Source organism: Erythrolamprus reginae, chromosome 3 (assembly GCF_031021105.1).
Source record: "Erythrolamprus reginae isolate rEryReg1 chromosome 3, rEryReg1.hap1, whole genome shotgun sequence".
Lineage (NCBI taxonomy): Eukaryota > Metazoa > Chordata > Lepidosauria > Squamata > Dipsadidae > Erythrolamprus > Erythrolamprus reginae.
In genome coordinates, this window is record NC_091952.1 from 55,248,404 (window position 1) to 55,271,640 (window position 23,237).

The 23,237-nt window shown below is 36.7% G+C and overlaps 1 protein-coding gene across 7 annotated transcripts in view; it reads right to left on the reverse strand.

The window, feature by feature from the left end:
* USP49 (ubiquitin specific peptidase 49) overlaps window positions 1–23,237 on the reverse strand; it is a 45,170-nt gene that overhangs the window by 7,500 nt on the left and 14,433 nt on the right. For 4 of the 7 annotated variants that reach the window (XM_070745378.1, XM_070745379.1, XM_070745377.1 and 1 more), the window contains exons 2-6: window positions 13,489–13,620; window positions 7,475–8,885; window positions 5,235–5,439; window positions 1,650–1,758; window positions 34–239 (exon numbers count right to left, since the gene is read on the reverse strand). In XM_070745378.1, the coding sequence (XP_070601479.1) occupies window positions 34–239; window positions 1,650–1,758; window positions 5,235–5,439; window positions 7,475–8,857 (1,903 nt within the window). In that variant the 5' untranslated portion in view covers window positions 8,858–8,885; window positions 13,489–13,620. The remainder of the gene's footprint in view (window positions 1–33; window positions 240–1,649; window positions 1,759–5,234; window positions 5,440–7,474; window positions 8,886–13,488; window positions 13,621–23,237) is intronic. The other 3 variants (XM_070745383.1, XM_070745382.1, XM_070745381.1) reach the window with 1 other exon arrangement.

Below are 23,237 nucleotides of genomic sequence, written 5' to 3' on the forward strand. Positions count from 1 at the left end.
TTAATTCACCCCCCTGTAATAAGGCTCACGCACCTCCCTCTGTGTTGTAGCAATATGCCGTGTAATGTCCTGAGCCAAACCCTTTCCCGTGATGCATCACCACAGCCGAGAGGTCATAGACAAAGGTCTCTTTGTCAAGAGAGGAGAAAGTATCCCTGCAGCAGTAAGGTTCCATGTTTAATACCTGGTCAAAGAGGACATGAACCCCAATCTTCTCACGGTGATTACGTCCAGACCACCTGCAATTTGAAAACAATTAATCAAAAGGACTTTCAATATGAAAAAGGATCTGATGCAACATCTTTGAAAAAAAATAAGTAGTCTAATTATTGAAATTGTATACATTTTCAACTAATATTTTTCAAACATTGTTATTACCTAACTTCTCTGATATAACATTTGAAAACTATTATGCTTTGATTTATCAAATCCTTTTCTGAAATAGATAATTAATAAGATAAACATTTATGCTAGGGCTAAGTTTAATGTCATGGGAAACTACCAATAATGATTATGTTGCCAGATGTAACAAATTTGTTGTTTTTTTAACCATTCAGTCATGGCAACTTTATAGGACAGGGATTGCGAACCTATGACATGGATGCCACAGGTGGCATGCAGAGCCAAATCTGCTGGCACACAAACTAGATCAGTTCCAACGTGCATGTTTGTGCCAGCCAGCTGATTTCTGACTTGCACAGAGGTTCTGGGAGGGTGTTTTTGGCTTCCAAGGAGATGGGAGAGGGCGTTTATACCTTCCCTCTGGCTCGAGGGAAACCTTTGGAGGCGGGGCAGGGTAAAACATGAGCCTACTGGGCCCACCAGAAATTGGGAAACAGGTTGTTTCCGGCCTCTGGGGGGGGGCAGGGCAGGGGAAGCATTTTTCGCCCTCCCCAGGCATTGAATTATGGGTGTGGGCACTCTTATTGCTACAGGTTAAAACAACAACATTTTTTTTCTACTATGGCTGAATCCAAGCACAGAAATGTAAAGAAACTTTTCAGAATCTTAAAGAAATTTAAGCAACAGAATTATTTAAAAAATATATACATAGAAATATAAAATTTTCAAAAAAATATTGCAATTTAAAAGAATTCTAGCACACAACAATTTAAATCCTTATACAGTAATTACAAGAGGAATCAACAATTTTTGCAAATGTTTAAACTTGAGAATTCTCTTTACACAAGTGAATATAGACAAAGAAAGAAAGTAATGAGGGTTTTTTTCAGAACTGCTCAACTGCAGACTAATATTTTACTATGTACACCATATTTTTACAAGTAGCTACTTTGTGCTCTAACATTTCTTTCAGAAAAATATCAAAAGTAATGTCCCCCAGGTATGGGGGAACTGAGATATTCCCTTCCCCCTAGGCCTATACAATTTATGCATGGTATACTTGTGTGTACGTTTGGTTTTTTTAAATAAAGGTTTTTAAAAATTATTTTAAATATTAGATTTGTTACATGTTGTTTTATTATTGTTGTTAGTCGCCCCGAGTCTACGGAGAGGGGCAGCATACAAATCTAATAAATAAATAAATAAATTTAGGCGTTACATTTAGTTTTCTAGAAATAGTATGGTAATAACTATACTGCCATTTCAGATACAAAAATGACTTCATGTTTGTACCACCTTCTATTCACCTGAATCGTTTAAGGTGCAGCCGGAGGACCTGAGGTAGTCTGTAGATCATTAACTGCTTTTTAGCTTCACTTAGAATAAGAGGTTTAGGAGAAGACTTCCGTCGTTTGCCTATATAACATTTAAGAAAACACAAAATGTCATGCGTTAAAGGCTTCCATCTTCTAATATAAACGTTGCAACCAAAAAACTAAGATACTGTCTTGAATTTATGGTTTGTTGAAAATGGTGACACCATTTTCAGCAAGACATAATCTAAATAATAAAGGTAGGAAGGGGAAACTTTCCTGGAATTTCTGTTTATACCTCTTTTTAATTTTTTAGTTTAGATAGTTTGGGGAGTTGCTTTAAAAAAAATTCAATATATCTATTTTTATGGCTATGATTTCAGTGTCCCACATAAACATGGTGGGAATACTACTATATATTTTCATCAAGGAAATTCCAAGGACCACAAAGGAGGTGCTCAAGTGATATGAGGTCTTGAGCTGCAGGTTGCTCTCTCTTGAAATATGGGATTGTAGCCCAATTTCTTTAGCTATACATGGACTTATTATGGGTTTCAAAACCAATTCGCAGAACAGTTATAAAAAGAAATCTCTTATCCTGAACTTTTTTAAAAATACCAATTAAATGTTAAACATAGTGAGAATAAAAAAATAAGAGACAAGCAATAAAGCAGTTTGCCTTGCTTTGCTATTTAAAAGATAGCCTGTGCCCAATTCAGTGTTTCCCTTTTGATAGTTGGCCTCTGTAAGAAGTGCAACATGAGGCATTGCACTTCTGCTATTGCTAAGTTTAAAGTTCTAAATGCAAAAAAAATCAACAGATCAAATTTGAAATATATAGGGAGAAGGGGCGGGATCAAATGGTCGTGGCAGCACGGAGGTTCCCCTCTCCCTTGCCCCCCCCCCCCGAATCCCCACCGTCCGGGGGTTCTGGTTCTTTTCTCTTCTTTCTTCTGATTCCTCTGGATTTACAGTGACTTTTTAGAATAGGGCACAATGATTTCACTGGGTTTACAGTGATAAATGTGATGTGATGATTTAATTGATTTCAGAGTAAAAGAGATACATAGAAGAAGAGGGGAAAGGGTTTTTGCTTATCCTTCTTTTTCATCTTTTTTATTTCCTTTTTCTTTTCTTTTCTGCTTTTTTTAAATATTTAATATTTTATTTACTTACTAAAAGGAATTATTATTAATTGGGCTAATTGGGACATTTAGGATAAATTATTTGGATTTTTCTCCTCTTTTGAATTGATATATGTTAGATCCCTGTAACAGTTAGATAAAATTTAAGTTAGTTGTTATGACTGGGAATTCTGGTTTCTTTCTTTTCTTTTTTAAAGAGCGATTACAATAAAAGTAATGGTAAGAAATATATATGAAATTGAGATTAAGGATATATTGAGGAGATTGAAGCATGATGGCCTAAATGATCAGATGTAATAAAAAAAGAAGCAGCTAAAATAAATTGTATTAGTTAATAGCTTTTTAAATGCATATAAGAAATTTGAATAATTATCTTTTATCCAGATGTTAAAAGTACGGATTATGAATGCCCAATTTAAAAAAATTATTATTGTATTGTATTTTAAGATTGATGATATATTATATTGCATATATGATTGGAGTGGAGAAAAAAAAATCCTGAAAAAAAATTGAAATATATCTGCTCCTAGTCATAAATATACTGTATTTCATGTATATATAAAGTTCATGACATGACTAGAACTATCATTCTCCTTCAACCATTAGAGATAGTCCTCTACTTATGACCACTTGGTTCAGAAACCATTCATAGTTAAAGTGGCATTGAACACATAGTATTTATGATTGGTCCTCAAAATTATAACTATTGCAATGTTCCATGGTCACGTGATCAACATTTGCAATCTTTCCTTTCAGCTTCCCACCAGCAGAGTCAATGGGGAGGTTGGCAGGGAAGATCACAAGTCCCTTCCACTGCTTTTATTCTTGATGAATCTCACTATAAAGTCCCCAGGGGTCTCATACTCTGAAGCATCCCCTACCTGTTCTCTGAAGCACTTGCCCACTGGCAGCACCCCTTGCTTTGTAGTATGGATCATACTTTGTAGTATGAATCCCTGGCAGCAGCACCCACCCCTTGGTGTCTGCCCATGGCTTCTGCTAACACATCTGTGACCCCCCACCAGCCCATCCACACTTCATAGGGCTTGCCTATGGTACTTACCACCATCTCACACACCCCTTTGATACTTGCCTGGGATGTCTGCTTCTTCCTACTTAATGAAACATACTGTAGAGGTTATGACAAAAATCAGAAGTGCCAGAAGTGCCATCATTAAGTGATGTAGTCATGTGGCATCACACTTTGCAATGAAATCATTTCCAGATGGAAGTTCTGCTTCCAATTGTCATCATAACTCAAGGACTGCCTGTATTTGTTTCTCCCATATGCCATTCCTTTTATATTTTTGAAGGTAAAAAATTATAAAATATTTTTTTAATTTATATCTGGGCCATTGACTAGATATGGGCTTTAATGGTATGTCAGTGATTGAACTCCAAAAACTGGATGGGTTCCAGACAAAGAACTACAGTGGAAAAGATGAAATTATAATGCGACATAATTATTCCACAAAAGTATTTATTTCTCCTAGCTCCTGAAAAGTACAATTTGATTGCAACATCTGGAAAGTTTTTAGGGACAATTAAAGGGATTGTAGGGCAAGGTTGGACAACATTTTAATGACTAGGGCCACTGTACATTTTTTAAGAAAGCAAGATTATAATTGTTGATCAGTGAAACAAAGTGGGCAACATCATGCATATATTCTTTTTGGACAGTCTGACATTTTTCTGATTTTCTTTTCTTTCTTCATAGCATGGGAATTTAGGATTTTTAATTTGTTTTATTTTTGCCTTAAAACATACAGTCTTGGTTGCCTCCTGAAAATGGCAACGATCTCTGTTTTCTAACAATAATGATTGGAAAAATTTTCTGCAGATCCCAGAACAAAAGCTTAAATGACTCTGTGTAATTTTGGGACCTCATCCATCCATTCCTTTTTAAGGGATTATAATTTGTGCAATTGTGTTCTAAAAACAACTAGTTCTATCCATTGAGGGAAGGCAGTCTCTTTCAAGAAATGTTTACTTGTATTTCTTGTAACTATTAGACATCTCGGCAATCTGCCAGAAGAAATGATGAATTTCTTTGCTTTGTTCTAAGAAAAAAAGATACACGACACTGCAATCTGTTCACAATTCTATATGGGAGTAATTTTTTTTACAATCTATGATCAATTTTAATTGCTGATATTATGTAAACATCATTATTAACAACTTTCCTGAACTCTTGCACAGCAATTTAAAAATAATGAAAGAGAAACTATACCAGCTTTACTTATTTGGTATTATCTAGCTAAATTTCCATCCAGCAGGGCTTATAACTGCATTGACTGGAAATTCCATGATTTCACATGCCATATATCTGGAAGTACCCTCTTGTGAAACACCTGAGCTTTACAATTATAAAAACATATAAGGATGTTTCTCAACAGATTCAAGGAGAAAACACAACAAAATCTATTTTTCTTACTATTACACTGGTCACAAGCATAAATTCTTCCTTCCAAAGCTTCTGTTTCTGTGAATTTGGCCAACATTTCCGTCAGCATGCACTCAGTCTGATTAAGAGGCATAATCCCTTTATTGATAGAATGATAACGTTCTGGAAACTCCAGGGAAAGATCCCAGAAGGGTTCCACAGTATTGGATTTATAATTACACGTTATACAAGTAACCTGTCAAGGAAAAAAGAATATCAGAACATTCCAATAGAGACAAAAATTGTGATTCCTGTGAGATTATTTTCAAGTCTGAAATGTCCCAACTCTGTAACCATTGGATATTTTGTTTTAAAATTCTCAGATGAAAAGAATCTTCAAAAAAATAATTGTGTGATTTTACTACCTTCATACAACTCTATAGCATAATAATCAGTTTTACTACATTGGATTCTGTGTCTAATACAAAGACTATTGGCATAAAGTTAATCAAATGTTAATTTTAAAATGTTGCTTACAAAAAACTATTTTCAGATCCCTGGAATCACCAAAATATTGCACTGCTGAAATGTCAATATTGATCTCTCACAACAGCCAGGGATATAAAACAGGTTAAAGAAAAAACCCGTGTTATTCAATTTGCTAGGTTTATTGAATTAAGAGATCAGTTGCCACAAACTCTTCTATGTAAAAAATAATTATTTGACAGTATATATAAGCTTCTGCTCTGAGCAAGCCCTCATTTTGACCCTCACCCACAATTCCAGCTTTAGAAAAAAATGGTGGTCTAGAATAGATAACATGAATAAAAGCATTAAGAAAGAAATCAGAGATTGTCAAAGATAGCAGTTTGCAAGACTGAAGCTCCTTTAGCATAATACACAAGAACAAGTTTGTATTTAAAAAATATGTCAGTGATGGCTAACATTTCCTGGACTGTGTTCTATCCCAGGCCTACGCAGATTGAAAATAAAGGAGGAATCCACTCGCTGATATTTTAAATCCACTTTTCTATATAGAAAGCATCATTTATACATGCCAAAATCATGTTCATCTTTACAGCTTCTCAGTGAAAGGAATTAAGAGATAACAGTTCAGCAGCTAGGCTGCTGCCAAAGATCAAAGCTACTTGCACATTCCTTTATGAGATAGGGATTCTTCAGTTTCACTGACTTACAGTTACAGTCTTCCAGCCTCTCCGCAGACAGGGCACTTTTACTCCAAGGATTTTAGCAGAAAAATAGCAGTTAGGTAGTGTAACATGGCTGGAACCACAAACCTCAACTGCCTCCATTACCAAACGTTGAAACTCCATCCCGAATTTCCCATCAGCCACCCTTAAATACCTATGGGGAGTGGGTCAACAATTTCCTAGAGTTAACAAACTACAGACTACTTCCTTTTCCCATGCAAGTATTCTTTTTCTTAGTCTTCTAAAGCGGGCATCTAACAAAGGCTCATAATCTCCCTTCTTCTCATCTTCCTCTAAGTAAACCCTACTGTCATTGGCATATCCGCCACCTCGGATGGTCTTTCAGGTTCATCCAGGTGTATTTCTCCCTCACTCTCACTCTCTGCATCAGCTGGCAAAACTACTGGCCCAGTGTCCCAAGATGGGCCTGGCTCCTCCAGAATCTATCATTACCAGAGTTTGTCAAGGATCACTCACAACAGACCCAAAATGTGCACGCGAACCCCCAAATGCAATGTGCGTGTGGCCTTGCGCATGTGCCCCCACAGATGCACGGGGGCCAAAGACCAGTTGGCTGGCGGGAGGGGGGCAGAGCTGAGCTGGGGCGACAGCTTGCGTGCCCACAAAGAGGGTGTTGTGTGCCATGTTCACCATCACTGATATAAATGAAAAAAATAAAGTATTAAATGCTATTTTAAGAAAATATTGTTTTGGCAAAAATTCTTTATGGCTTAAAATGTAAAACCACTCTCACTCTATCAAATATGCTTTTGAAGAAATGATAAAGTTTATAAAAAACATATAAAAATATACAAGGGTGTATATTCAAGGAAAGAAGAAACGACAGTCCCACCTATAATGATCATAAAACAATCTTAATAGAATTGGAAGAGGAAGAATCATGTCAGTCCATAAACACACACAGAATTGTCAGCTTATTTTTTTATTTTTTTTTAAACTCACCTTTGGCTGCAACTAGAGAAAAAGAATCATGCAACAACCATACTACATTAGAAACATATGTTCTATGTTTGTGAATGAGTATTTCTGACTTGGCAAAGGATCAGATACCATGCATACCTGACTGAGTAGCTGCCCATGAAAAATGGTGTTCACCACTTTCAGGACCTGCTTGGTGAGCTTCCTTTGTGGAAAAGGGATGAGGATCCTGCGTTTTGTTCCTTCTGATTCCAGCTCTTGCTGCACTTTGTCCAACAATTCGCAAAGAAATTCCTGAGCATCTTGCTGATCATAACCTCGAAATGCTGGAATCAAACTCCATACAGAGTGTAGCATGGCAAAAGGAGACACTGAAGCCCACTTCCCAGACCACATAACTCGGAAGAGTGTGTGCAGTTCATGACAGAGAGAGATGTGCTTTGAACTTGGTTCCTTGGGCTGTATTAGTTCTAAACTTTTGCTTATTGAGGACCCACCATTTAAACCAACAGATAGGCTTTGCCTGCCAAATGAACTCAGTTGATCATTTCTGCCCGACTCCGTTGGAGTAGATCCAGTGACTAGCTTTCCAGATATTCTAGATTTTCCTATTACAGTCTTAGCTAAGAGTTCTTCAGTTTCACAAAGGTCCAGCGTCAAGAAACATTCTCTAAATTTCTGGAGGTGACTTAATACTTGAAGGATAGAGTTCATATAGCACGTATTTCCTAAATTCTTTAGTCCAGTCACACCAGGAGTCATAAGAGGTTTGCGCCGGATAGAATAGAATTGTTTGAATTTGCTACTCTGCACTTGTCTTGAGGTAGGGGAACTAGCTTCCATATCTCTGAACTTCCGAGGAATCAGGTTCTCTCTATGAATGTGCGATAAAAGCCTGGCACTTTTTCTTGGAGGAGTGTTTGCCAGCTCCTCTAACAATCTCCGTTTCATCTCTTGACGTCGCTGCCTGGCCACTTCCTTTTTCCTCTCCAATTCTTCCATTTGCTTTTTTTGTTCTAATTTTTGTTGGCCTCTAGAACTTTTATCAAACCATGTTCGCAACGCTTTTGCAAGCAACGACTGCCGTCTATACCAGAGAGCTGTAAGCATCTGAGGTTGTCCCTGAGGGGCTCTTTGATGGTTGCAAACATCCTCCCCCAAAGCCATTGACCGCAATGTCCTACCACTTCTAGCAGAAGGATCATGCTTCTGACTTCTAACTGCAGACAAAGAACTCCTCAGTAATTTCAGGTCACCCTCGGGATTATCATTCAATACATAGTCTTCACAAAGATAGCAAAATACATACAGATCATTTACTTCCATAGCCAAAGGATGTCTGGTCTCTTCAAAGTGTTTAAGTGCATGGTCCTCAATATACCTTCCACATGCCACATGGGAACATTTTAGGCAAGCCCAAATGGATTCTGTGGTGTTACAGTCCATGCAGTACCACTTCTGGGGGTTCAGAATGGAATGATCCTGGGCAAGTCTTAGCCGCCCAACATGTTTGCATCTATCCATGTCTTACATAAAACTCCGTTGCTTTAACCTTAACAAAGGAGAGAAAAAAATAATGTAATTATTGCACATAATCAAAAATATACAGTTCTATCATTTTCTTCAGAGGATCACATATTTGTAGAGTTTAATAGATTAATAAAATAGGGAAAAGAGATTGAATACATTCCAGGCATGTAATTTTTTTTTTAAAAATTATTTGATCATACACATTTGCAAATCCCTTAAATTGCAAGGCGATCAAACGGGTCAGTCCTAGATGAGATGAACCCTGACTGCTCTTTAGAAGGCCAGATCCTGAAGATGAAACTCAAATACTTCAGCCACCTAATGCAAAGAAAGGACTCACTAGAGAAGAGCCTAATGCTGGGAAAGATTGAGGGCAAAAGAAGAAGGGGACCACAGAGAATGAGGTGGCTGGATGGAGTCACTGAAATAGTTGGCATGAGCTTAAATGAACGGTAGAGGACAGAAATGGTAGAGGACAGGAAAGTCTGGATGAATGTAGTCTATGGGGTAATGATGGGTTGAACATGACTTTGCAATTAATAACAATAACAAATTTGTTCTTGGGGTTAAAGTAAAGAAGCCTGTTGGGAAACTAGTGCACTTCTTTGAGCAGTTGGTTGGCCACTGTGAGAACAGACTAGATGAGTGAGAAGTCTAATCCAGCCAGACACAAGTTATATTCTTACATTTTGCATGTATATGTTTGTATGCATGAATGAATTTTTCGTTTACTTCATTCCTATTGTCACATAAAATCTAGCATTCCAGGAAATGTGTCTAACATGTGACTCCAGGGTATGAAAGGTGACAGTGAATAAAATGTAAAGTTATAATAAAAGTTATTTTTGTTCTTCAGAAAGTCACTGAAAGTATGAATGTGGAAAGGCAGATTCTTTTACATGTGACTTTTTAAAGAAAACATATTATAATATGAATAGGCTTGAATTATAGAATACTTTGCAATAATAGGGAGATGACTGCATTCTTGCTAAATGCAAGAAAGGTAATATACAACGAAACTAAGACATCCATTGGAATTAATGAAATACATAGCAAACTGTTCAGCACTGAGCAAGGAGTTAGAAAAAAGATAGAGGATATATTACTAGATAATTTTCATCCAGTGTCCAATCTTTCCTTTTTAGGGGAATTTTTAGAAAGTAGTAGGTATGTAGTTTCAGAGGGCCTTGAAAAAAGTGGATTATCTGCATCTGGATCAGGAAAAAGTATAATAGTGGGACAGTAGTGGTCATATTTGAAGTTGATCTTTGAAATGTTGACATGAATGGTATATCCATTCTTGTCAACATAAATTTCTCAGCAGCCTTCCATACTACAGTAGACCCCCGCTCGTTGCGAGGGTTCCGTTCCAGGACCCCCCGCAACGAGCGGGTTTTCGCGAAGTAGCGCTGCGGAAGTAAAAACACCATCTGCGCATGTGCAGATGGCGTTTTTACTCCCACAGCGCTAGCGAGGAGCCGAAGATTGGGGGCGGGGCGGCTGTTTGCCGCCGGCATGGAGGGCTTCCTAGCAGCCCCCCAAACCCGGGTTGGGGGTCCGGGGGGCGCTGGCTCTCGGCGCTTTCGAGCTGAGTCCGGGAGCGAATTCGCTTCCGGACTCAGCTCAAAACCGCCGATAGCAAGCGGCAAGGAACGGCTTGTCTCGGCGCTTTCGAGCTGACCGGACTCAGCTCGAAAGCGCCGAGACAAGCCGTTCCTTGCCGCTTGCTATCGGCGGTTTTGAGCTGAGTCCGGAAGCGAATTCGCTTCCGGACTCAGCTCAAAACCGCCGATAGCAAGCGGCAAGGAACGGCTTGTCTCGGCGCTTTCGAGCTGACCGGACTCAGCTCGAAAGCGCCGAGACAAGCCGTTCCTTGCCGCTTGCTATCGGCGCTTTTGAGCTGAGTCTGGGAGCGAATTCGCTCCCGGACTCAGCTCAAAAGCGGCGAGAATGAACGGCGTGGGCGGGCGAAGGGCGGGCGGCAGCGAGGAGTTTGCGTGGGCGGTGGGGAAACTCCTCGCTGACGCCAGCAAGAGGGGGAAGACCCAGGGAAGCCGCTGCCATCTACGCATGCGTGCCCGGCACGCATGCGTAGATGGTATTTTTGACTTCCGGGTTGAAAAATAGCGAAGTACCCTGTTCGCAATGGTTGGGGACGCAATAAACGGGGGATCACTGTATTACAGTAGTATTCTTTTGGACCAGCTTTACGGGTTGGGAGTTGAGATACTGTTTTGTGGTGTTTTCCTCCTTTCTCCAAAAACAATTTCAATCAGTATTGGTGATATAAATTGAATGGATATTATGAGAGAAGAACAGCTAAGTTAACAACAGGTGTTGTTAACTGTGTGCAAGTTTGTGAAAAGATATTCTTAAATATTTCACTTAAAATTTTGTAAAATTTGTAAAAAAAACACACCAATGTTCAGAAACTCAGGATTGTTTGCTGATCATTAAAAAAGCATTTTCATGTTATATATAAAAACTGGGATTTTAGCCTACCATATATTTTTGTTCTCTTTCAAGATTTAGGAAGTTATCAGTATTATAAGATGATTTCATGAAACTTACATCTACAATCAAAACTACTGGAAATTGAAGAACAAGTCAAAGAAACGATGGTTATTTGGGCTCAAAATTTTGGGTATAATATTAATTTGGATAAATGGCAAGAGTTATGGGATAAGAATAGAAAATTGTCCTTGGCTACAGCCTAGAAAGAAAATCTATATAAAATGTTCTACAGGTGACACATCCTGCCAATAGGATTAGTGAAAATGGATAAAAAACTTGCAGCACAATGTTGGAAATGTAAAATAGCGAAAAGTTCTTACTATCATATGTGGTGGTTGTGTAAAAAAGAAAGGGAATTTGGAATCAGGTTAAGACGTTACTAGAAGAGATACTAAATAAGGACATAGATATGAAACCAGAATTGTTTTTACTAGGAATCATTAATGAGAAATATGAACAGATATATTTAACTCTACATATAACAACTGCAGCAAGAGTGATCTATGCACAATACTGGAAATGAAAAAACTCAATTGGAAGAAGAAATAATGGAAAAAAATATTGATACTTGCAGAAATGGATAGACTAACACTGGAGATCAAAGACAAGGGGGAGATGAAATACTTTGAAATATGAGATAAATTTTATCAATGGATAGAAAGGAAACAACGGTCAGAGAAGTAGAGATTAAAGATTGGAAAAAGGGAAAGTAAATAAGGTTTGGATATGTAAATAAACAATGATGAGGGATACATATGTAAGATCAAAAAACAATGTATATTGAGCAATAATGATATTTATTTTTATGTAAACATTATGTAAAAAAAATGACCAAACAGGATGGTCATAACCAGTTTTTAATGTTTGTTTAAATAAAAGAATTTTTTTATTTTTAAAAAATGGTTTCACTAAAAGTTTTTGCACAGAAATCTAAATAGGCAGCCCAAAGATCAAGTGCATTTTAATTCAAGCAGGTGAATACAACCCAAAAATTAATACCAGAAATTAAATAAATACTGTCTGGAGAGAAAACGTAAGTAAATAAGGTGATGTTCTATTAGTAAAATTATTTCGTTATAAGATTTTAATTATTGATGTCTTTTTACACAAAATGCTTTTTAAGTACAAATTGTTGAGGTTGTTTTTAACAGACTGTTTACTTCTATTTGTTATGATAGAAAGTAGAAAGTAAAATGTGTAGATTATTCTAAAATAGTTACATTGAAGAATGGCATTAAATGATTCAAAAGAAAGATAATGTGCATTTCTAGGATGGAAGCAAATATAGACAGCTGTGCCAAAGTAATAAATTATACTAAAACACTAAACAGCATTTAAATATTTATCTACAATTCTGAACACTTTCAAGTGGAACTGCATTTATAAATGAAATTAAAGCTGTTGAGTAATAACATATGCAAGAAAAATGTGTATCAGAAGTAGTTAAAGCTTGGAGAATATAGAATTAGTACACTACAAATGCACAATATCTTTTGAGTCTATATGTTTATTCATAATAGCCTTTTAAGATGTCTAATTTCTTTTTCAAATTTAATATTAAACACTATTAAATACTAATATTAAATACTATTAAGGTCTGATGCAAGAACTGAAATTGACAAAATGGGAATTAATTATCATCAGGCCTGAAATAATGAAAATATGGAGCAAGTGTCTCTAACTTATAAGACTTAGAAAAGATTAATACAAGTCTATTGATTTTTAAAGGTAGGAGGAAAAGGGCTAAATTTGCAACCTGAGCTTGACATTTTAACAGGATTTTGTTTTGCAATAGGCATAACCTACAAACTATGGTAGATGAATTGTCAGTAACATGACAAAAATGGGACATATTAATGAACAGCATATAACAATTTATGCAGTGTATTAATAATAATGGGAATGAAATGCAAGTACTGTAATTGTAACAAAAGAAGCTTCACATACATTCATTACTTTCATGAGTGCTGCTGAAAGTGCTTTCTTTACTCTATGCTTAGTGATAAGACATGAGTTCTGTCTTGTTCATGTTGAAATGTGGCATATGCTTTTTCAAAAAGAAAAAAATAAGCCAGACAGAAACATAATTTAAGACAAGAAATAATACTCACCGATTCATATTTAAATATTCTCGCAATTCAATAATCAGTGGCCGGAACATCCCCATTTCAATCAATAGGAGGTCAATTTTCCTTTCAGCAGCTTTGGATATTCATGAGAAAAAGTAATGTAATATAAAAGCCCTGAAGACAGAAATATCCTCATGAAATAAATACAGTATGCAGCTTTTTCATTAAACTTTACCTGAAATATTTTTTTATTAAACAAATATACATCTCTACAGTTTTAGAATTTGAACAATTTCTCCAATTCCCTTATCAAGAAAAATGCAATTGAAATAACAAAATGCAGATAGTCCAGGGATGGCTTGTTTTTCTTCACTGCCAGTTTATGCCCTGCACACGATTTGCCTTGGCGCATATGCGCAGTACTAAAAACCCAGTTTCTGTGCATGCGCAGAAGCAAAAACCAAGACGGTGCCACTGAGAGAGCTGGTTCGGGGGTGTAGCAGGCCTGCGTCACTGCCAGTTCCAGCGATTCCAGGCCGCCAAATTACTACTGGTTCCATAGAACTGGTTCGAACTGGGAGGAATCCACCTCTGAGATAGCCCTTGGCTTAAAAACCATTTCTTCAATGACAGTTCAATGTTATAATGATGCTGAAAAAATGAACTTGATTATGGCTGATGAAGCAACTCTGTGGTCATGCAATCAAAATTTGGCACTTGGCACCTCGCCTGCACTTACAACTATAGGGGTGCTTCAACTCCCTCACCCACTAATCTTCCACTCAATCTATACTCTTTTGGCTGCCCTGCACCTGCTTTGTAGTCCCTGAATTGTTTGACACTAAGCCTCCTTGCCATGCCCCAGGAACCCTTAGCCTGCCCCAGCAAGCTCTTCATTCATCTACCTCCTTCTCTCCCAGTTCCTTGCACTGACCTTTTGTGTCTTCCTGACTTCTTTTTGAAGTCAGCTTCTCCAACAAACATTTCCTATTTCCCTACTTCTATTCCTTCTTTCTGAAGGCAGTGTTCTTTACTTAAAGCTGCACTATCTTTATAAAGCTTTGTAAACCCCCATCTCAATTGTAGTTATAAATCAAGGACTATCTGTAAAGCTACCCGGAAGCCAGATAAGTAGAAAACAGTGAAGCAACGTTACACAGATTTTTTTTAAAAATGCAAACCTTCTGCTCTATAAGAATCTGCCAATCGTAAACTTTGGCCAATTTTATGAGTTGCAATAATTATGAGTTCTAAGAACTATTTTGATACGAGATGATTGAGTAAAACAGCCTTTGCTGAAACATTCTATCCTATATTTAGCTTTGGTTATTTTATGATTTTGGATTATATTGTGCCTGTATAAAGTAATTTCAATAAGGATTACTCTTCAGTTTAAAAACACAGTACATTGAGTTCCATTTACAATGGCAAAATATCATACTTTTGCACAATAAAAAACCAAACAAATTAACAGCACTAGCTAATGAAAAGGTTCATCATTCTTCTGCAAAACAGAGTTATAGATGTCTGATGGCCTTGCTAAGGAAAACAATCCCCCACACCAAAAGCATCTTTGATAATGTAGTAAATCATTCCACACATTGTTTTGTGCTCACAAATAACAAAGGAAATCTTTTCCTGAAAGATCCTTTGTCCTGGAAACAATCTAATTTATCCTCTGACATTAGCCCTATGAGAAATCTCTCTATTTGCATAGGTTTGGCCTCCCACTAAGCAGATTTCAATAGGAATGAAATCCTACATGGGATCAGTTAACCACAGTAGGCATTCTGAAAACCTTTCATGAATTTTAGTAAAGAACAAAGAAATATCAGTGGGTGCAAGTGGAGAAAGAACAAGGAACTCTGATTTTGTTTTTTGGGAGATAACAGAAAAGTACCTTTTACTTTCATGAACGTACTATTTCTTTAAAAATTAAATTATGCAAAAGATAATCATAGATATTAACAGACATTTAACTACTTCTGTGTACAAACCCAAGCATTACATAAAATCTGTATTTTAGTCACACAACTTTTCACTCCCAATGAAATAAAGCCTTATGCTTCTTCATAATTGTCATAAACAGGCTATCCTCGATTTACAACAACCGAGCCCAGAATTTATGTTGCTAAGAGCAACGGTTGTTAAGTGAGTTTTTCCCCATTTTATGACTTTGTCAATTGAGTTAGTAACATGGTTGTTAAGGTCCCCATTGACTGCTTTTCAGAAGATTGCAAAAGGTGACCACATGACCCTGGAACCTTCATAAATATGAACCCAGTTTGCCAAACATCTGATTTTTGATCAGGTGGAAGCTGCAATGGTTGTAGCTGTGAAAAAAAAAGGTCATAAGTCCCTTTTTCAGGGCTTTTGTAACTTTAAATGTCAATAAATGAATGGCTGTACATCAAGGACTACTTGTGCCTTTGTCAGTTTTTCTCTTGCGGTATTCCACAACGGCAGTTTTCTCAGAAGTGTATCGTATATTACTTACAATGTAAGCCAGAGAGACTTACAAGGAACACCCATAGATTTTAATGAATTAGGTTAAATACAGAAAATCATTTACATTTCTAAAAGGTAAATATACATGAGTAGCTTTCTGTAAACTAATTTTAATACCACAACAACATACATCAGTAATTTATTAAGATCTTTTCATACATAACTATGTGAATCTGTACTGTTATTTGTCAATGCATTCAAAGGCAATGTTATAGAAACTGCACCCCAAATGTGGTGTAATCTTTGAGTAAGAGATCATTTTAAATTTATACTGTTTGTAATAAAAATTGTAAGTCATTTCTTTGTATTTCTTTTTCTTTCCTTCTTTTGTTTGTACTGTACTTTTGGCTTTGCTTTTTTCTTCTTTCTTTTTCTTTTTTATCTTAAATATTAGTTTTCCTTGGTATTTATTTTTCTAGTTTTTAAAAATTCTAATGTTAGGGTTTTTTAAAAAAAAAAGAAGCTACATATCCTCATTAAGAACAACAACTAGTAATATACAGTTTATGACCATTTCAACATATGTTGACATATAACTAGTCATCTTGGCTAGATGACTATTTCCTAATCTCATATTTACAACAGTTGCATTAATCATAGGACAATTTGCACATACCCCCTTTCCATTTTTATGGATTTTTTGTTTATAGGTAATCCTCAGCTTATAACCACAATTGAGCCAAGACTCTGGCTTGCACATTGACTTTGCTTGTCAGGTGGTTACAAAAGAATTACATGACCCCAGACACTGCAACTTTCATAAATGTGAGTCAATTGTCAAGCATCTGAATTTTCATCACATAACCATGGGGATGCTGCTATAGTTATAAGTGTGAAAATGTCGTAAGTCACTTTTTTCAATGCCATTGCAACTTCAAATGGTCACTAATGAACTGTTGAAAATTGAGGACTACCACATTTAAATTTAAGTCCATCATTTCTCTGGAAGCTCACAATAGCATACAGAATACTTCTTTCTCCAGGTTTTTTCCTAATCTTGGGAAATAAATTAGGCTGAGAGAAAGTGACTTAGTAACCTAGTAAGCCTCTATGATTAAGATTTAGATTTTAAGATTTAATTGGATTTGTATGCCGCACCTCTCTGAGGATTCAGGGTGGCTCACAACATATACAAAAAACAGAAAACAGTGGTAAACAATTAGTAACCTGAACCTGTGGATTTTTCCAGTCAAAGTTCAGCCACAGTTTCACTTTTTCAGAAAATTATCCTGGCACGCTTTTGTTTGTGATTTCAACAGTAGGTATATTTTATCATCTGTGAAAAATTCTTACCTTATATATAAAGTACCGTATATACTCGAGTATAAGCCGACCCGAGTATAAGCCGAGGCACCAATTTTTGCCACAAAAACTGGGAAAACGTATTGACCCGAGTATAAGCCGAGGTTAGAAAATGCAGTGGCTACTGGTAACTTATAAAAATGGAAAACAATAAAATTACATTAATTGAGACATGTTTTAGAATATTTATTTTAAAGAAAACCAGTAAACTAGCTCTGTAAATTTAAAAGAGGGTAAACAAATTAACAATATTAACAATAAATTAAAAAGTAAAAAAAGTAGCTCGATCAGCAACAAAGCTAAAACCTAAGAGTTAAAATCCTTCAAAACTGGATTCCTTCTCATCATTAATTGGATTTACATTATTGTTCTGTTTTTATATATGCTGTGAGCCACCCTGAGTCCTTGGAGAGGGATGGCATACAAATCCAATTAAATAAACAAACAAACAAACAAATAAATAAATAAATAAATAAGTGTATTCAAAGAAGAGCTTCAGCATTAGCTGCTGTGAGGTTATCAGCATAGAAAACCAAATAGATAGATAGATAGATAGATATAGATAGAAAGATAGACAGACAGACAGACAGACAGACAGATAGAAAAATAGATAGATAGATAGAAATAGATACAGATAGATAGATAGATAGATAGAAAGAAAAATAGATAGATAGAAAAATAGATAGATAGAAAGAGAGAAAAATAGATAGATAGATAGATAGAAATAGATACAGATAGATAGATAGATAGATAGAAATAGATACAGATAGATAGATAGATAGATAGAAAGAAAGAAAGAAAAATAGATAGATAGAAAAATAGATAGATAGACAGACAGACAGATAGAAAAATAGATAGATAGATAGATAGATAGATAGATAGATAGATAGAAAAAGAATTCCTGTCTAGCTCTGCCTCATAACACATTATTAGATCCTATCCAAGCAAGGACAGCAACTACCACAAAATACCATTTTTTAAACAGTTTAAATCCTTTCAAAGGAGGGGGAGGAGAATCTGACAGCAGGGGGCCTTTTTAATCCAACTAAGGGCAATGCAGAAAGAGCAAGGAATAGTTACTGTAAACCTGTTGACAAATACACACAGGGAGTTAAAAAAAAAAGCCTCTGGGTTTCAGCAAGAGGTAACTGGTTTTTTTCACGGTGGGGGGGAGAGGGGGGCATGCACACACACACACACACACACACCGACCTCACCGGCTTCCCATTGCTTTTTTCCCCTCTCGGTTGGAGAAAATGTCTGCCTCCTTTGCTTGAGCCAGGGAGAGGAACTACGGTGTGCGAGAGGGGACAAAAGCTGGTGCCTCCTCGCTCTGGCTCAAGCAATGGCGCCCTCATGTGGTGACTTTGTCAATGACCCGAGTATAAGCCGAGGTTGTGTTTTTCAGCCCATTTTTTGGGCTGAAAAACTCGGCTTATACTCGAGTATATACGGTATATTAAATCTCCCTCCCCCTTTGTATTTTGTTTAGACAAATAAGAATTATTATTATTATTATTATTATTATTATTATTATTATTTATTAGATTTGTATGCCGCCCCTCTCCGTTGACTCGGGGCAGCTCACAGCAATAATAAAAACATAATAAAAAATAAATAAAAAGAATATAAAAAAGAATAAAAAAGAATGACATAGTGAATTGAAATCAGTGGTGCACTGGTTATTTGTTGGTATCTGTTATCGCTCAGAATAATACAGAATTGTTTATGAAAACTTAAAAGTCTGCAAAATTAGACTATGTTGAGTTACCTTGTTTCTAAGTAAACAATATAGCATTTATAATCCACATTAAAACATACATCTCCTGGAAAAAGTTAGTATAGTTACATAATTAAATAGAAGAGCGATCTCTACACAACAAAGACTTTGCCCCATCTGTTGGTGAAAATAGAAACAGTCTCCCAGATATTTGTATGTTCTTTCTGCAATATGATACATACACTAAGTCAACATCTTGATGCCTTAGTCATTTGATCAAAATTCAGATGTTTGACATCTATATTTATGATGGTTGTAGTATCTGCTTTTGCAACCTTCTGACAAGCAAATTTAATGCAGAACCCAGATTCACTTAACAACCATGTTACTAATTTAAGTAACTGTGACAAGAAAGGTCATAAAATGGGGCAAAGCTCACTTAACAAATGTCTCACTTAGTAAAATAATTTTGGGCTGAATTGTGGTTATAAGACAATGACTATAAACAAAAATTCCATAATAATGAAAAACGGGTATGTGCAAATTGTGTTATGATTAACACAACTGTTGTAAATATCAGATTAGGAAATAGCCATCTAGTCAAACTATTTTGAAAACAATTCTGTTTATTGGAAGAAAAATATTCTTATCTTGTTTAGAAAACTGTCTGCGCTCATTTATTTAAATTTTATTTTATACAGTTGGTAGAGGCAGCTCATCATACTTCTGATTATTAAGTAAATCAACATCTGCATAATAAAACTTTGCCTCATTTTGTTTCTTGTTTCTATTGGTCCAATCTCAATCAGTAATAGAATTACACTACTATGTATAAGTCCATCTTGCCTCTCAGGATTGAGATTGGAAGGCCAATATTTCAATATATTTAATGCTTACTTAAACCTCCTAAATGCATGTTCAACATATAAGAGGAATTTTCTTCAGGTTGTTTTTTTAGATGTTTTAGAGGAAAAAAGAGTCTTTGCTGGTTTCAGTATAACAGAGATGTTCGTAAAAGCAAAAAAACTGAAAGGTTTAGCACTGTAGCTAAATGGAAGGAAAAAAGAGGAAGGGAAAGAAAGCCAAAGAGAAAAGATACATGTCTCAATTGCCAGTGTAGGTTTGTGTGTATGTATGTAGTGGGGTGGAGTGGGATAAGCTTGTACAAGTATGAAAAAAATATGTACTTTAGACATTATTTTCTGAGGCACTTTGTTTACCAGATAAAACATTTAAATTAGAGGGCATTAGTATCTTCAAATTGGACCGTAGCGAACTGGTCTATTTTTATTTATTTATTTATTAGACATCTATTCATAATGAGATTCAGAAATTTATTTATTTATCAAATTTATAAGCCACCCCTCTCCTGATGGACGCAGGGTAGCGTACAGCAATAAAATAACTTCAAAAATTACAATATTCCATATACATATATTATGAAACATATACAAAATTTAAAACCCGATATAAAACAAACATACAACCAACCAACCATCATTCATATTACTGGCAGGAGCAGTATAACATTGCTCAACGACCCCAGGCCTGCTGGCATAAGTGTGTTTTCAAAGCCTTTCCGAAGTCCAGGAGAGCGGGAGTGGTATGAATCTATGGGCGAAGTTGGTTCCAGAGAAGGCCCTTCCTTGACCGACCAGACCTAGAGAAGGCCAACTCTGTGCGATCTAATCAATCACTACACATGTGAGGCAGAAGACGGTCCTATAAGTAATCTGGTCCTAAGCCATGTAGGGTTTTATAGATAATAACCAATGCCTTAAATTGCATTTGGAGACTAATTGGAAGCCACTGCAGCTCGTAGAGTGCTGGACTAATATGGGAGTATCTGGGTACCCCCATAATGGTTTGTGCAGCCATCTCCGAACGTTCTTTAAGGGTAGCCCCAAGTGGAGAGCCTTGCAGTAATCAAGCCTAGAGGTGATGAGGGCGTGAGTGGCTATGAGAAGAAACTCACTATCCAAATAGGGCTGCAACTGGCGCACTAAGTCCTAGCCACAGCTGAGAAATATTGCTCTAACTTCAGCTGTGGATCTAGGAGGACTCCCAAGTTGCGGACCTGCTCTGAGGGGGTCATGGTTCCCCTCCCCCCGGAGTGATGGATGGACAGGTGGAATAGTCCTTGGGAGGCAAAACCCACAGCCACTCTATCATACTAGGATTGAGCCTGAGCCTGTTGGTACTCATCCAGACCCTCACAGCCTCAGGCACTAACACATCACTTCAATTGCTTCACTGAATTGGCACAGGGTGGAAATGTACAACTGGGTGTCATCAGCATACTGATGGAAACTCACTCCATGTCGATGGATGATCTCACTCAGTGGTTTCATGAAGATGTTAAACAGTAGGGGGAAAAGAACCGCCACTTGAGACACCCCACAAAAGAGTGGCCTAGGGGCCAATCTCTGCCTCCCCACAAACACTGATCATGACCAACCGGACAGGAAAAGCACCGCAGAATAGTGCCTCCCACTCCCAACCCCTCCTATCAGCACAGAAAGGATACCATGGTTGATGGTATCGAAAGCCGCTGAGAGCTCAAGAAGTACCAGGATAGAGGAATAAAATGATGTTTTAATACATTGAAAAGAATGAACAGTGTCAGAATTTGCTGATAATTTACTTGATACTGAACAATCTGGATAACTGATAGGAAAACATGAGGATGATTTTTGCTTTTAGTATCAGTTTATTTTTTTGACTACATAGTGTACAAAGAGTTAACAATACCAAATCCAATATTAAAAAGGCATATTATAGAACAGTGATGGCGAACCTATGGCACGAGTGCCACAGGTGGCACGCAGAGCCATATTTGCTGGCACGCGAGCTATTGCACTAGCTGAGATCCAACGTGCATTTGCGTGCTGTCCTGCAGATTTTTGTCTCATGCAGATGCTCTGGGAGGGAAGTTTCGGCTTCCAGAGAGTCTCTGGGGGGATGGGGGAGGGCATTTTTACCCTCCCCCAGCTCCAGGGAAGCCTTTGCAGCCTGGGGAGGGTGAAACGTGAACCTACTGGGCCTACCAGAAGTTGGGAAACAGTCCGTTTCCAGTCTCCCGAGGGCCTCCAAGGGGTGTGGGAAGCTGTTTTCACCCCCCCGAGGCATTGAATTATGAATGTGGGTACTCGCACATATGCAATAGTGCATGCCTATGCTTTTTCAGCACTCGAGGGAAAAAAGGTTCGCCATCACTGTTATAGGAGAAATAATTGGTCTGAAATTAAATAATTCTAATTTTTAACACTATGTATAACTCTAGAAATAACAAGATTGACAGGGGAAAAAACATAAAAATTAAATGTTCATGTATTTCTCATAATTTAAGTTTGTGAAAATATAACATTTAGAGTAACAATGAGCATAACAAAAAACCTTTAAATTCTAAATTGATGGTCCTGATTAGAAAACAGTTCATCCAATAAGTCAAAAATATTAAGTTTATAAAAAAATAAGCAGTACTGGAGAATTATTTTAGAAATAAATCATGTTTAGAAAACATACCTATTTCTTTCTCTAAGGTTGAGCTTTGAAAAAATTGGTTCTACCACTTTGCAATAGACATCTGCTTTGTAAAATGTTCATTGGCTATCATATGTGACATCACAATCCCTCCTTTCCTAGTTGTTCAATTTGTTTAAATAAGACAATCACTTTAATCAATTAGAAGTAATGCAGCATTTGTATAATTTGTATAATTTAAAATGATAGACCTTATAAAGAGCAGGGAGAGGAAAAGATATTACTAGCATTGCATCTGTCAACTTTATAAATAAGGAGAAAAGCTAGGATATAGCACAAATCTTCTAAGAATCTGCATGCAAAAAGGCTCTGAAAACTCTCACAAAATATTACAGTACCCTCTGGTGTCTTGTCTCTATCCCTCCCTCAGTGTGACAAAATATCCACATTGGGTCCGAATGTCCATCAAGAGTTTACACCAACTAAATGTCTGATTTTTTTCAGCATAGACCACCCTGTTCTTGAATGGCTGGGTGGACATTTGATCTATATAAGTTAACATTTGATCTACTATAAGTTCATGTATTTGCCAAATGCTAAATAAATAAATAGTACTCTCTACAGAAATGTACGTACATTACACTTATCTTTTACATCACAAAATCAGAGTTGGAAGGGATATTAGATATTCTCTAATCTAATCTCCTATTTGGTTAATGATTTATTACAACATCACTAACATCTTTGATCATGCATTGTGTCTAAAGAGCTCTAGTTA